Source organism: Colletes latitarsis, chromosome 5, assembly GCF_051014445.1.
Source record: "Colletes latitarsis isolate SP2378_abdomen chromosome 5, iyColLati1, whole genome shotgun sequence".
Lineage (NCBI taxonomy): Eukaryota > Metazoa > Arthropoda > Insecta > Hymenoptera > Colletidae > Colletes > Colletes latitarsis.
Genome location: NC_135138.1, coordinates 28621892 through 28638323, shown reverse-complemented (window position 1 = coordinate 28638323; position 16432 = coordinate 28621892). Strand labels below are relative to the sequence as shown.

The window sequence follows — 16432 nt, the reverse complement described above, 5'->3', positions numbered from 1 at the left end:
ACGAACCACGCGCGAATGGTCACTGATTCCTCGACGAGTTTACGACGACGCGATAATCAGCGTTGAAATTCACAGGACCGAGCTATATTTGCTCCCGACAAACGTTTTTCGTAACTGGAAATTACGGTTCACTAAAAATTTCTGTCGATCGTCGTCAATCGACAAATTATCCAACGAAATTTACGCGTGATTTTCGAACGGCGAACGTCGAGTTTGAATATTTGCGATGTTGGAAATATATTCGGGATTTGCGATTAATTTGAGTTTTACGCGATTATTATTATTTATTCAAGCGTTTGTACCCTTTGATTTGCAATATTTACAGTCGAGTATTTGTAATAATATTACGTTAGAGTAACTGTAAAGAACGCAAAAGCCTTTTGTAAGTAATTATGGATATTTGTTTGGAGTTTTGCGCCAGTTGTATCGGTTTTTCGAATTCCCGTGGAATAACTCCGCGATTCTGGTTACAAGTTTGACGTGTAAATAGAACATAGCGAGTTCATAGAAGTTTGGAAGTGAATTGCGTTTAACTACTGATCGGAAAATCGTACGCGAAATATTTCGTAGCATTTGTTTGAGAAACCTCTAACACAAGTAAACTGGGAATCTATGACGGAAGTTTGTTTGATACTCTGCTCGATTGACCTAATTTTGGCTACTTGGCCTGCTTGGGAACCTCGTTTATGTTAATCGTTGTCCTTCCTTGTTAATAAATTATCAATCTTCTTGCTTCGTTGTACGAGGATCCTCGAACACCTGAAACTTGTGCTTTAGTCAGACGAGCTTAAATTCATTATTTTTTAAACTGACATCCAGGATAATTAAAAAAGTAATTCGTCAATGTCAAATGTAGGCAGTGAACCTAACATTTTAATTTCAGGATTTATTTATAGTATATTTTTCAGGTAATTATTCCTTTAAACTTTATGAATTTCAAAATTTTTCATTTTCTTTTTTTAAAAACATGTTACTGTAAACCATGCAATTTTAAGAAAATTATTTTTTGAGGGTTGATTCGACGTAAAAGAATTATTTTTTGTAATTTAATTCTGCCTTTATTGCTCTAGAAAAATCTAACTCAAGTCGACAATAATTCCTGAAAACAAATCTATAAATATCAGTTACTTTTAGAGCTATTATACGAGAGTCTTTAATTTGCTATGGAAAATTTTTAAATTATTATGCAACGAAGATTCCCGTTTCTTGATTGTATCGTCAACCCTGTGTAATACTGGTTGATTGTTAACAGACAAAGCATCGGTTCGACCGGAATTTCCGTTTCATTAGGCGTTTAAGCGTCGAAATACAAGGACGGGATACATACAAACAATACAAACGCGTTTTATCAGAGTGTTCGGTGGCTGCTTGGAAAATCGGCGCGCGATTCATCGGCGCATCAGCTTAACCCCCCAGCAGCGATAGCGTTGTAAATCCAATAATTGCCCGGGCCAGGCCGTTAAGCAGCTTTAATTAATTCCGTTTCCAGCGTGCCGCGATTAACGACCAAAGTTGAATTAAAATCTCATCCGAGGACGCTCGCTGCGAAACTTTTCGTTCCCCTCGGCTCAAGCAATCGTTCCGCGTCGCGTCAACGTGTTTGTTTCTTACCTCGGGACAATTTTTACGCGGACTGATTTATCACCCGCGCGAATTCACGATTAAATTTATCAAAATGATTTGTGTACACGTTTGGTCCAAATAGGGAAGAATCGTCATTCGCAAAGCTCTGTTTTTCCTTCGAAAAACTCACGAAACGTCAATGGAGAATCGCAATACCATGCTTTTCTCGTGGAATCTTTGGTTCAGACGTTACATGACGACGATTGGACAGTGTTTTCTATCTCGTGCACCTTTACATTACCCGCGAATTCACGATTTAATTTACCTGTTCAAAATGGTTTGGTCAAAATAATCGCTGAGAAGAATCGTAGTTGCTACGAGTATGTTTACGACATCATCCATTGGCAAAGCTTTGTTTCTCCTTCGAAAAACTCACGAAACGTCAATGGAGAATCGTAGAATCTTTGATTCAGACGTTACACGACGATTGGATACGAATAACGAACATCCAGATCGCTTTGATTTGTCCCTTTCTCTCTCCAGTCTTTTCTATCTCGTGTTCTCGAGCTGCACAGAAATTTACCGAGATATGCAAGGAGAAGCCCGAGCTCTCGTTCCTCTGGACATTCCCGGGCGAACCTGCGACCTTTCGAGAAGAATCAATTTCGAGAAAGCGAGTTCAGGTATCGAACTAACGCGCATAAATGCGGTTGCGTTCGTCTTCTCCTTTCGATTCCCATGCAAAGGGCATAAATAACGTGTAAAGGATACTTGTTCGATTCGTATTTCGCGTAACATATTTTCTTGATTTTATATAACAAGCATCGATTATCGTAGGATTCGCTGGATTATATTGGGTTCTTAAGAATGTCTTACATTACTCCTGACAGCTTTGGAACCCTTCTTCTTTATCGAATTACGTCTTTAATTTACTATATACTCAATACGATAATTTATTTTAATGCAACAAGAGTTTCTTAACAACCTAATACGCGAGTTAGAGTTCAAACAAAAAAGTCTGTGATATTAGTGAAATATCGAAGAGAAATCCTCTTTCGTTTAAAAGAAGACGTCAGTGTTCTCGACGTGTGAAAGAATAGTGATCGTTCTTCCGATCGTGGGTTCGTCCACCGTCGAAATTAAATCCGCGAACGCGCTCGGGGAATTTGAAAATTCCGTCAGTCGGTTGAATCGAGCGTGTTTGCTACGACGATGTGCACAATCGGTGATTGTCTATACAGAGCGATGACAAGTGGAACGGTTGGACGTAGGGTGATTCGTTATGCAAAAATAAATCGGAAATATAAAATAAAATGTTTTCGCCTCGAGCTTCGTTTTCGAGGGAATCGTTTTTCGAAATATATCGAGCACTTGGGCGTTTCAATGCGACTAATTTGCGTGTTTGAATTTTATTTTCCACATAGCGATAATGCAATTTTATACTTGTGTTATATAAAAAAGGAATATTTAAATGATCGTTCATTATCGGAACGATTAATTCGAAATTCTGAAATTTAATATTTCAGTTGTAAAGTGAAACGATGGCCATATAGAGTGACACGGGTTGAATTTCGTTTTGGATTTATTTTATTCAATACGACTTGACAAAATTCAACGGAACTTATAAAAGGTAACTCGTTTCAAAATGATATTCAGTAATAGTTGTCTAGCTCGATGAAATCAGTGATAGAAGAATCAGTTCGAGTTATTCATTAAGGAGTCATTTGCTAAGTAATCGATGGTCGTTCAACAGAATTAGGAAGACATCAAGATCCATTTAGAGAAGTAGAGTATCATCAAGAGGAATACTCCTGGTAGCAGATTGAATCAGCAGGAGGCGCGTCAGTCCTACAAGGGAATAATTGTAAGAGCAATTAGTATAACTATCTTAAAATCTAGGATTGCAAGAGCTAGGGTTAAGTAAATGTATATTCTCTTAAAACAAAAATTGCAGCGACTCATTTGTCATGGTGTTACAAAAACACGTTGATCAACAAGAAAAGACTCGTATCAAAAAGTTTACTCTTTAGTTTCGCAAATTGAATCACTTCTTGCTGGTGTATATCACTTTGTGTAAATGAAGATAATAGATAGACGGAAAATGAGGAGCAAGAAAAACAATAGTCGACTGTAAGAAGTTGAAAAGGCAGGATTTTTAGGCGTAGTTACTTCCGGAAGGATCGGACACGTTGAAAGCGCGCATTACTTTACGTCCGTGTGGCTCGTAAAGACCATAATGGCGGTGCAATAAAAGCGATACCTAGGACGGAAGTAATAATATCGTCAATGTCAGGGAAAAATAGCAGAGGCGATGTCATTTATCTTTATTCCGCGACGACACACTTGTTTGCACGTTCTTCGCGTTATTTTGTTCCGCCACTGGCAACTGTTGCTCTCGGTGGTCAAATATTTTTCGAGTGACATCTGACCCACGGAATTGGAACAATTAAAATAGTCAAAGCTAATAATTCCTTGACCCTTTCGTACCTAAAAATTATGGCTATGCACGAAATATTTTACGATTTGTATTGTTCTAGAAAATATTTTGTGATTTTTGTTACTTTTAATCTTGCAAGTTTTTAATCGTCGAAGTAAAATTCGCCAAGTGACCCACTATAAATTGCAAGTAGACGAATTAAGAATTGTCAACAATATTAAAAGCAGTATTCTTACATCTACGAACTATAAACGAAGCGTTTGCCAGAAAAACACATTATGTTTTGTCATTTGAAACGCTGATTTTTAGTATTTCTGAATATTAAATGGTTTTGTGGCGTCGCCTTCGATACTCGCCACCAGAGGGGTGGCGTTCTCACAAACGCTTGACCGATCCCCCGGTTGCTATATACAGGGTGTTCTGCCACCCCTGGGAAAAATTTTAATGGAAGATCCTAGAGGCCAAAATAAGACGAAAACCAAGAATACTAATTTGTTGATGGAGATTTCGTTAAAAAGTTATTAACGTTTAAAGTTCCGCCCGCACTGAATTTTTTTCTAGAAAGTGGGTAGGATTTCGGGGGTAGGTCTATGCATCAAAAATGCTTATAATTGACCCCTGCAACTAAAAATAATTTTTCCAAGACGATTCGAAAGTCTTTTTTTTCACCCAAAACTTTCAGCACTTACTCGAATTTTTTTCTAGATAGTGGGTAGGATTTCGGAGGTATATCTATTCACCAAAAATGATTGTAATTGACTCCAAAACCTAGAAATAATTTTTTTGGAACGTTTTGAAAAATTTTTTTTTCACCGAAAAATTTCAGCAGCTACCCCCTGTCGATTTTTCTTAAAAATTCGTTTTTAATTTTTAGTAATTTTGTTTGATGCCCTATAGAAAAGTTGTCTAATACTTTTTTGTAGGTACCCATAAGCTCTACTTCAGAAAAAAGTTTCATTGAAATATATTCACAATTGTGGGAGTTATGGCTGTTTGAAAATTGAACCATTTTTATAGGGTTTTTCTCATTTTGTGGGGTCAAGGACCAACTTTTCGAATAGTTTTAGAATTTTTACATATTCTCCATCAAAATACGCGTAGTTTGCTTTTTTAAACATTAAAATCGTCCAATCCGTTCAGAAGTTATGACGTTTTAAAGATTCGCATGATAATTCGGGCAGAGATTTCTGGCCTGAAATTATATTTTCGGTAAGGAATTTTTTTCTCGAAACTGAGTAGGATTTCGGGGGTATGTGTATTGACTAAAAATGATTGTAATTAACCCTCCTAACCGAAAATAATTTTTCCAGAACGATTAGAAAAAATTTTTCTTCGCGGAAAAATTTCAGTAGAATATTCTGATATATGGTCAGACATTATATTTTCAGTAATGAATTTTTTTCTCGAAAATGCGTGGGATATCGGGGGTATGTGTAATCACTAAAAATGATTGTGATCGACTCTTGCAACCGAAAATAATTTTTTTAGAACGATTTGAAAAATTTTTTTTTTGCCAAAAAATTTCAGCATCTACTCGATTTTTTTCCTCGAAAGTGGGATTTCAGGGATATGTCTACTCACAAAAAATGCTTATAATTGACTCCTGCAATCAAAAATAATTTTTTCAGAATGCTTTGAAATTGTTTAATCTAATTTTTTAATAACTTTTTAATGAAGCTTCAGTCAAGAAATTGATATTCTTGATTTTCATCTTATTTTGGCCTCTAGAATCTCTCATTAAACCGCGACCCCTCTGGTGGCGAGAATGGAAGGCGACGCCACAGCTTCTTACATGAGGAACAATTAAAAAAAATTTAATCTAAATTGGAAAATCGTAGTGAGAGTTATAGGGAAATCACGAGCACACAGACTTGGAATTTAATATCATCGATACATCGTTCCAGAAGATATTAAGAATTTGAAAATGTCAGTTTATCCAGGAATAATTGGAATTGAATTACGGTAGAGTATTTCTTTCCAACACTCGGAAAGCAGTTTCGAGGCGCACGGTATGGAAAAAGGGTTCGACCGGAAAACTGAAAATGTCCCTGGATAGTAATTGGAAGAAGAGAAGAAAAAGACATTCCGAAGGTCTTGAATTTTAGAAGCGAGCCACGACGTGATCCGATTACGCTGCACCGGGCAGAAGACAGTTCCTTCAGGGTTTCGTTGTAAATTACGATGGTTCGTTGGCTGGAGGGCCGTTTCGCTGGACCGTTGGCTCGATCGAAGGGCAATGTTTCCTCGGCGCTCGCCTTTGTAGAACGTTACAGCTCGGATAATAGTTTTCGTGCGATTGGTTGTTTCGTTGGTCGAGGTTTGCACGCTGCGGGGCCGCGGGAAATAAAATTTATGACGATTAGAGCATTCGCTGGCACTTACACATTCGACAATTGTCTCGAAACTCGATTATATATAACGCATATGGCACAAAACACAAATATATCATGTCAGGATGTAGGACAACTAAACCAAGTGTAATATCGTTTCGATAAACTTTGAAGTGCTTTGCGTATAATTGACAATTTGATATTGGAATCTTAGATTCGTAGCGAAACAGTAAATCTCGAATACTCGATTTCTGTAGAGAAACTGATTTATAATTAATTCACTATCCTTCGAAATATCGAAGGAATCACACTCTGAAAAGTATTTTTATAATTGTATGTACTTTTGCAAGATCGCGCGAGAATAGCGGCTTTTGGATCGGAAATTTATGAAGAGATGGTCGAAAAAGCTCGGTGAAATACGTTCATTCTTACGCCGCGTGATCCGCGAACCGGATTTGACTTGAATAAAGAAAAACGACCGAAAGAAGAGCGTATCTTTCCTCGCGACAGAGAGATATCTCGCAGCCTGTCTAAGAATCTAAAACGCCCTTCGCGAAGGGTTGGCCATTTTCCCCGTGCCCCGTTCCGCCCATCCTCTTCGTTCCTCGGTTGTTACTTTCTGCCGGTGTACTTGTAGAACCGGAATGAAAATACTGTAGAAGAAGCACGTCTCGCTGAATCGTTCGCACTATCGCGGCTACGTAGCAGAGCGGAATAGTAATGAAGAAACTAGAATCGTTCGTCGCGCGTTTGGATGAAATTCATTCGTAGAATGACGAAAATAATCCACTGATTCGAGTTATACGTAGAAAAATTAAACAGCTTACATCGTTATTTATGTACTTTGATAAATAATAGGAATTTTAGAAAAATATCTGCAAGAGCACGGGCGTGTTAAAACAAAATTTAATTATTTGAAGCTTGTTTAGGTGACGACTTTTCAAACGTCACACTTTTTATTTAGGCAATGAAATGTTACACAAAATTAAATTGTTTACAGTGTAAGATTGTTAGGATATTTTAGTGCCTGTAATCTTAAATTAGATGATAGAAAACTTGTATTTATGTAACTTTTCTGTTATTGAAGTTTTGTTTTAAAACCCTGATCGCTAGAAGTTTTAAGGAAAAATTGAAAAGAAATATTCGCATATCTGTTGAAATATTTTAATCCAGGAAAGTGTTTTTATTATTTGGAAATGATCACCAGAAACGTAGGATTTTTCGAACGCATCGAGGCAGCGTGCTCCACCGAATAGAGATAGACGATTCATAGCTTGAAAAATTTAGGCAAATATGAATATTACTCGAGAAACTCTATTATTCGCGAGCACGGTAAAGCGTAGATTAGCAGGATTGTGTGGTCGAATTGCAGTACGGAAACTGCTCTTGAAACCGCAGAATAAAAAGAAGAGCCTACAGTGGGCTATGGAGTATGAGAATTGGACTTCGAAAACGTAGAAAAATGTTTTATGGAGTGACGAGTCGAAATCCCAGTAGTTTCGCGGAGGCAAGTTTTCGTACGCAGATGTAACGATGAAAGAATGCTTCGTAGTCCCAATTAAACATCTGTGGAATCTGAAATATTGTAAACATTGGCGATATATTAAACAAGAATGGGCCACAAAAAAATATTCGAAGGTGGTATGTTTATCAGAAAACAGAATGCAAGAAATTCAAATTTTTCCAAATGGTTGATCAAAATATTATACGACGTTCGTTTTTTTTTTTTCTATTCGGAACTAAGAGGAAACAGGTCACGCTGATAAATAAAAATTAGTTTAAAAATGGCGCGTGAAAATCGGACGGAGAAATTCGGGAAAGCTTGTCCAAACAGGGTGAAATGCTCCCGCCGAGCGAAAAATAGTGGCCTCGCGAAATATTCTGTATTTTTACGCGTGACGGTACGAAGTGTCGGATTACAAGGCGATCCTTTTTCTATTTTCAGCGATATATTTCGCGCCTGCTATCCCACCGCCGGTTATCCCTCGTGCAACGCGGATTCCAGCGCGGAAACTTTACGCGAGATTCTATTGAAATTATGCGCGATCACACGAAACGGCGTAACGACGCGAAATTTCTGTTTTCCTCGTAAAATTCGCTACGCTCGGACCTGATAATACTATTATTTTATCGTCTCTCGTGCCTTACGCTAACACTAATTAGTGTATAATTAATAAGTTAATCATATTCCTCGATAACGTGGAAATATAGAAGGGAACGTAACGTTGAAGCGTACGCAACAAAATAAACGAAATGTCATACACAAATTTAATTACATACCTTACAATTACTCAAACTTGGTAAACTCGACGAGGTATGGTTACTAATAAATAATATTTAAAATCAAGATTTTTTCGTACATCGAATGATCAGAAAACTGAGTGCAACAGTTTGTACGATCCAGTGTATATATTCCAAAGTTTCAGAACACTGATCTCGATACAGTTTAAAGCTCCTGTATTCCGAATCCCAATCTAATCCACGTTCAATTTATACGCAAATATGATTTAATCTCGATCTGACATAAATCTAACGCTGGTTACACTGTCCAGACAAAAACAAGTATTACTAGGGTCGACTGATTTATTAATAACTTCACGCCCATTACCTCTAATAGCCCAAACAGGGAAGAAAAGCCTCTTTTCGCCGAATCTGGGGTTAATTCATTGATTAATAATCCGTTCGGTGGAACAAGCTCTTTATCGCAGGCTAAATAAATTCACGAGAAAATTATGAGCATTAAATTATCGTATCCTGAGGCAAACGTTCAGCTCCATCGAGGATATAATCTTGTTCTTGTTTTTCTCTTCTATATTATATACACATACCATATAGATGCTGATCCCGCTGCCTCTCTCTCCCTCTGACACACTTTTCTTCGAGCTTTTAAGCGTTACGCTACTTGGCTCACCCTGCGCGATAATGGACTATGCTTTTTAAAGTGCTATAACACCGGCTATTATCGTTTTGCAACCGGTTCAGCTGGAGTCCAGCACGGTGTAGCTTCCCAGGGACCCAGTTCCCATCGATTTTCCAACGCTGATCGATGAAAATCGATAAGTGCCTCGGGAGAAATTTTAAGCACTGAAAAGCTACCACGACTAGCTTTTACCGATCCTAATTCGCACACCGATCGCAGGTAATTCGTCGTCTTAAATATAGTGACCACTAGGAAACGTCTTGCAATCTGATGGGGAGAACAGAAATGTTTGATATAGAAAAACGTGGATAATTTAATTTTCAATTTCTATATTAATACATTCATCATCTGAATTTAATATTTGTAGGAATATATTTTTCTTGTACTTCACTTAATTTTGGGCTTATTAAAGGCCTCAATTTTGAGTTTTACTTCCAAGAAATTGTACTTAAGTATTACTAGAATTTTTGCAATTTTTTTCATTTGCAATATCTGTTATGTAGAAAATAGTATACAGCAAAGGAAAGCAAACTGGAGAACGCAAAATTAAACCGCAATTTTAGTGTTCATTTAGATAATATATTTCATTTATATCATCAGTATCAAAAAAGAGAGGACAGAGCACGCATCTTCCATAGTTTTCAATTTACTTTCATTCTTATTAGAGAACAAACACTTTAGCAAGTACCATAATATTAATAACACGTGCGTCGTTCAGATCTAACCCAAATTAAACACAATCATAGTGTGCATTTAGATAATATATTTCATTTATATCGAATGTATGTGACATCAAAGAGAAATAGAACAGAGCACCTATAGTTTTCAATTTACTTTAACTCTCGCTAGAAAACAGACACTTTAGCAAGTACCATAATATTAATAACTCGTACCTCGTTCAGACTTAATCCAAATTAAACACAATCATAGTGTCCATTTAGATAATATATTTCATTTATAATATCATCGAATGTATGTGCATCAAAAAAAAAGAACATGGCACCTATCTTTCATAGTTTTCAATTTACTTTCACTCTCACTAGAGAAACTTTAGCAAGTACCATAATATTAATAACTCGTACGTCGTTGCATAAAATCCAACAAAAATATTCCTGTAACGTCTTTGGGGGTGTATCGATTATCACGAAAAGTTACGGTCGAATATCAGGTGTGGTTCCGAAGGTGAACAAATTCCAAACGCTTCCTATATCTCGAGACACGAGGAGGGTGCCTGGAAGAGATTCGGTAACGAGCTTTTCTTCTTATTTAGGAAGACGCGACTCGAACTTCTGGCGTATTCAAGAATTCTAATCGGACCACTCACGAGTAACTCGGTTCGTTTGAAGCGAACCAACCTCGCGAGCGCCGAGGATTCTTTAATTTCAGATTCCGACGAGAGCCCGCCGGGCGGAACTCGACGATTGCTGCGGGTACTTTTAGGGAAATGAAACTCCGGGGGCCGTGGAACCTCGCGGCGAAATGCTCGCCGGAAGCCAGCGGAGTTAAGAAATGCTTTCACGGCTTCTATCCGCCCCCTCCTCGACACCTTGAGAAACGACCGACGGGGTCGAGGAGATGAATTTTAGGCATCGTTTGAAGACAATCGAGCGTTGAACCGACGACGGGCTGTGGGGGATCAACCTGTTGGAAGAATCGTGCTTCAACGAAACGCGAAACCGTATGTTTCCCATGTTTGGTCAAATTACATCGCCCAAAGAAAGACAGTCATGTACACGTTTGCTAGAAAAAACGATTCGTTGATTAATTTATGGGAATACAATAACAGGAGCATATAATAATTTCTTTATTACTAGGTACAGATACAGGGTAATATTTACATTTTTCTAAGTTAATAATGTACAGTGAATTCTCTTCATTAAGGAGGGGTAACATTAGTTCGATGTAGGTTGGGCAGATAGTTATTTCAAAATTTTTTATGGAACTGAAACCACCACGAATACTCCAGTATGCAGCGATTCCCTTAAAAGATGATCTCCGATTTTTTTCTAGGTTTTGATCACCTTTCAATGGTCATAAGTGTCATGATAGAACTTGCTATATTCGTGTGAAACGAGATATTTAAATTCCAAATCTCGTCTTTTGAAATTGATTAGAATTCCACACTTTTGCACCCCCTTTCTCACGTTTGGCCTTCATAGAATAATTGTTACATCGTGTCCCATTGAAAGTGTGATAAAACGTTGAATAAAATCGAGAATGAGCTTCTAAGGGAGTGGTTTTAGTCGAGTAAAAATATTTGAAAATTCAGTAAACTAATGTTCGCTTTCTCGCTTGCTTTCTTACGTGAAAGGATCGTCGAGGAAATTCGACACAGGAATGTGGGAGTAGAATATTCAGAAAGATTACGTCTTTCTACCAATAATACAAATATCGACAACGTTTAGGGCAAGCATCCTAATAATAATACTTATAACTAACGAAATGTACCGGAAGCATATTTTTACAATGGTCGACGAGGTCCAAGAATGATCGTCCCTTAAAATTCTCCACTCTCGTCTCTAAAGCGTGCAGTTCTTCGCGTCGCTTTTCCCGCGACATACAGGGTGGCCAGCGTAAACTGTTACGAGGCACAAGGATTTGCATGGCACGATCGACTGCATAAATCTTGAGGAAATTGCAATGTCCAGTCTAGGCTCACGCGATCACCGTGGAAAACACGTCGAGCACACTTCTGCGGCATTCCGGATAAAGGGCGTGGCAGCTCTGTCCCGACACCTGCTCGCCCAAATGCTCGGCTGCTCGGTACTCCCTGTCCGAGTACTCGTCGTACTCCTCCGCGGTGCTGGACGGCCTGGAATCCCACGGAATTCGTTGTTCGAGTTGCCCGTGAAAAATTACGATTCGTCCGCCGCGAGAAATCGTGGCCACGAAAGGGATGAACGGGGGTGGAAAAGAATTCGGTTGGCGGAGTAGGGTCGAGGGGGTGGAAAGGGGGCGACGTGGGGCGTTCGCGGGATCAATAATGCGAGCGGATAGGCGAGAAACCCGCCAAGTTATTTCGCACCCCCACTCGTTAATTGGCGTCGCGTTGTGCAGACATTGTTTAATCCAACTGTACACGACCGGCGCGTTATTGTAATCCACTGTTATTTATTATGCCGGTGGAAATCTCGACCCGCGAATTTTCACGCGCCTTCCTGTTGCGGCCACCGACTACGCGGTGCGTTCGGTCGCATCGTGCACACGTTGTTTCACGGTTCTGAATCGAGTATAGGCTCTGCTTTTGGACGCTGTTAGGTTTTGGGTAGGTTTCTACTCGAATCGTCGCGTATCACAACATAGGATAATAACTTCAGCCTGAACTAGTCATACTCAAAATTCTTTTTTCTTGGACCACGCATGTGCATATCATAAAGGAAAGTTGATACATTTTTTAGTTTTCAATTTTTGCAATTTTGTATTCAAGTCAAACTGAATAAAAAGTATTCTTATAGATGTGTACAGAACTAACCATACTCATACCTCCTTGTTTCTTGGGCCACGTATGTGCATATCATAAAGGAAAGTTGATACATTTTTTAGTTTTCAATTTTTGCAATTTTGTATTCAAGTCAAACTGAATAAAAAGTATTCTTATAGATGTGTACAGAACTAACCATACTCATACCTCCTTGTTTCTTGGGCCACGTATGTGCATATCATAAAGGAAAGTTGATACATTTTTTAGTTTTCAATTTTTGCAATTTTGTATTCAAGTCAAACTGAATAAAAAGTATTCTTATAGATGTGTACAGAACTAGCCATACTCATACCTCCTTGTTTCTTGGGCCACATATGTGTATAGCATAGGGGAGAATTGTTGTGCTTTTCAATTTTCAATTTTTGTAATTTTTATTCGAGTTAACCTGAATAAAAAGTATTATAAATTTGTATAGAATTAGCCATACTCAAATCTTTTTTATTCTTGGGCCACCTACATGCATAGCATAGGGGAGAGTTGATACGCTTTTCAGTATTCAATTTTTGCAATTTTGTATTCAAGTCAGTCTGAATAAAAAACATTATAGATTTGTATAGAACTACTCGTACTCAATTTTTTTTATTCTTGGGCCACATATGTACATAGCATAAAGGAGAGTTGATACATTTTTTACTATTCAATTTTTGCAATTTTATATTCAAGTCAAACTGAATAAAAAGTACTCTTCTAGATTTCTATAGAACTAACCCTACTCAAACCTCCTTGTTTCTTGGGCCACGTATGTGCATAGTATAAAGGAAAGTTGATACATTTTTTAGTTTTCAATTTTTGCAATTTTGTATTCAAGTCAGCCTGAATAGAAAGCATTATAAATTTGTATAGGACTAGCCATACCCAAACCTCCTTGTTTCTTGAGTCACGTATGTAAATAGCATAGGGGAGAGTTGATACGTTTTTCAGTTTTTAATTTTTGTAATTTTTATTGAAGTCAACTCGAATAAAAAGTGTTCTCATAGATTTGCGTTGGCTCGATTGTTCGCTCAGTTTACTTACTTAAAGAAAATTTGCATCAACTGTCCCAGCAAACCGTATTTGTCGTCGAAGGGCGCGGACGCAGCCTCGCATATAGCCTTCATCACGCAAGCTTTTCCCCCGAATCCATACAATCCTGCCATTTTCTCCAGCATCTTGTAGATGCTCCATCTGCTCTTTTGCGTTCTGGAATAGGAGACACCGGGTATCGTGAAGTCCGTGGCATTGCTGGGCATGGCGTACACGATCTTCGTGAACATGCCGATGATTATGCTCTCGGTGTCCAGTTGCAACGGCGTACCCAGACCAAAGATTAGCTGTCGACACAACGAAACGAACGTTACCAGTTTAAATTTTTCATTTATACGTACAATAGGATGATATATATATTGCTATAATCTGAGGAAACGAAAGTGTCACTGAACAAACGGAAACAATATGGTTTTTGCATTAAAATATATAGAAAAATCAGTATCATCAAGATGTTACAAGTTGACTTAAAACTGTTTAAAAAATGGAAAGGATGGGTCACAGTTAAAATTGTTTATTTTTATTAAATTTACCTTTTCTCATCTATCACTCTCAGCCATTTGATAATTCAATCGTACAACCCACATTCTATCTTTTTTCTTGCATTACTCTATTTTAAACAAGAATAATAATCTTCTCTATTCAGTTCTTTCAATGTAATAAAATTCATAACGTAATGCCAATAAAGATTATCTAAAACTTCCGTCTATCGAAAACGATACGATTTTGTAGGAGGAATTTAAGGAACAATCCTGGATAGTTGATTTTTCGAAAGCGGTTGTTTAAATTCAAATAGAGCCCATAGTCTCTCTATAGGTATCGCCAGAACTAAAAGTAAATATGCAAAGAATAAATTCTAAAAGCCAAGACGCTCGGTCTCGCGGCGTTTACGATCGAACGAGTAATAAGAAGCTTCGGAACGTTTATTCCTTTCCCTATCTTCGTCTAGCCAGGTGTCCGTGTCCCTTAAACGACATTTTGTGCCGCCTTCGCAGAATCCGTCGTTGAGAGGCAACCGTGTAGATATCACGGATTGCGATTCGATCAGGAAAGTCGTGGTTATGACCGTTATTCATAGGAGGATGGGTCTAAAGAGGAAATTGGAGGAACTTAGACGAGATCGGGTTAAAGTCCGATGGTGTCCGCGCATTTGAGTGTTCCGGTGTTGGAAACGAATTGAGGAATAGCTTTCCCTCGTATCTCTGCGAGCATCGTCCGGTGGAGTTTGCTAGATCAACCGAAACGCGCGGAAAAATGATTTCAAAAGGAGCTTTTAAATATGCTTTCAATCACGGGGCTAATTTGACACTGCAAAAATCACTTGTTCAGTCAGAGAATTAATTATCGAGTAAATGTTCCAGTGAAAATTACCAGTGAAATATTATAGTGAAATTGTAAATTAAATGTTCCATTGAAGGGGTGATATTACCCTCGAGTCTGCACACACTGTAAAATTCAATTTTATTTGGGATAATCTAAAAGTTCCAGTAACAATAGATAACTTTGATTGAAAGAGCTTGTTATAGGATTCCTCTGTTACTGGTTTAATTTTTTAATAGAAAACTGTTTTCGTTTAGATTATAAATATAAAAAGAATCCCAGAAAATGATCGTCGATTGATTATAAAGCCAAACTGTGCCAATTTTCCATTTTCGACGGTTTTATAATCTTTCTCCAACATACATAAAATAATGTCAAAAAGAGCTTTGACATATGATGTTACTCTCGAGGATAATTTGACACTGTAAAAATTACTTGTTCAGTGAGAGAGTTAATTAGTTAATTATCGAGTAAATATTCCAGTGAAAAATGAGGTGAAGTTACCCTCGAATCGAGCAAGTCTGGGACGACGTCACAGTTGAGTACTTATTACCACACACACGCTGTAAAATTTATTAAATTTTCAGTAAGAACAGATAAGTTTGATGTAGAAAACTAAGTTGATAGATGTTTTCTCTGTTACTGAGGTAATTTTTAATAGAAAACTGTTTTCGTTTAGTGTATAAATATAAAAAGAATCCTAGAAAACGATCGTCGATTGATTATAAAGTTGAACACGCGCATTTCTCGTGACAATTTTCCATTTTCGTCGGTTTTATAATCCTTCTCTGACATACATAAAATGATATCAAAAAGGGCTTTGACATTTTACTCAAGGGGCTAATTTGACACTGCAAAAATTACTTGTTCAGTGAGAGAGTTAATTAGTTAATTATCGAGTAAATATTCCAGTGAAAAATGAGATGAAGTTACCCTCGAGTTTCGAATCTCGAATACTTATTATCAATTAACACACTGTAAAATCCAATTTTATTTAGAAAAATCTAAAAGTACCAGTAACAACAGATAACTTTGATATAGAAAGCTTGTTAGAAGCTTCCTCTGTAACCAGAGTAATTTTTAATAGAAAACTGTTTTCATTTAGTGTATAAATATAAAAAGAATCCTAGAAAATGATCGTCGATTGATTATAAAGCCAAACTGTGCCAATTTTCCATTTTCAACGGTTTTGTAATGCTTCTCCGACATACGTTGAGCGCAGTAACTGGCCTAAGAGCTTTCAGGGGTCGTATATGTATCGGGAGTCCACGGCGTGTATCGATCTCGATTGGCAGCGGGCCGTCGTTCGATGTAAAAACGCTTTACGCCCTTCCCACCGAGCCCTCCGCGAATCTCGT

The 16432-nt window shown here is 37.7% G+C and overlaps 1 protein-coding gene across 1 annotated transcript; it reads right to left on the bottom strand.

The window, feature by feature from the left end:
* Positions 1–11905: 11905 nt before the first annotated feature.
* LOC143342034 (uncharacterized) lies at positions 11906–14341 on the bottom strand. The gene is made up of 3 exons (XM_076765515.1): positions 14333–14341; positions 13746–14041; positions 11906–12062 (listed from the first exon to the last, which is right to left on the bottom strand). Exons 1-3 carry the CDS (start codon positions 14339–14341, stop codon positions 11906–11908), a joined length of 462 nt encoding a protein of 153 aa, XP_076621630.1.
* Positions 14342–16432: the final 2091 nt, after the last annotated feature.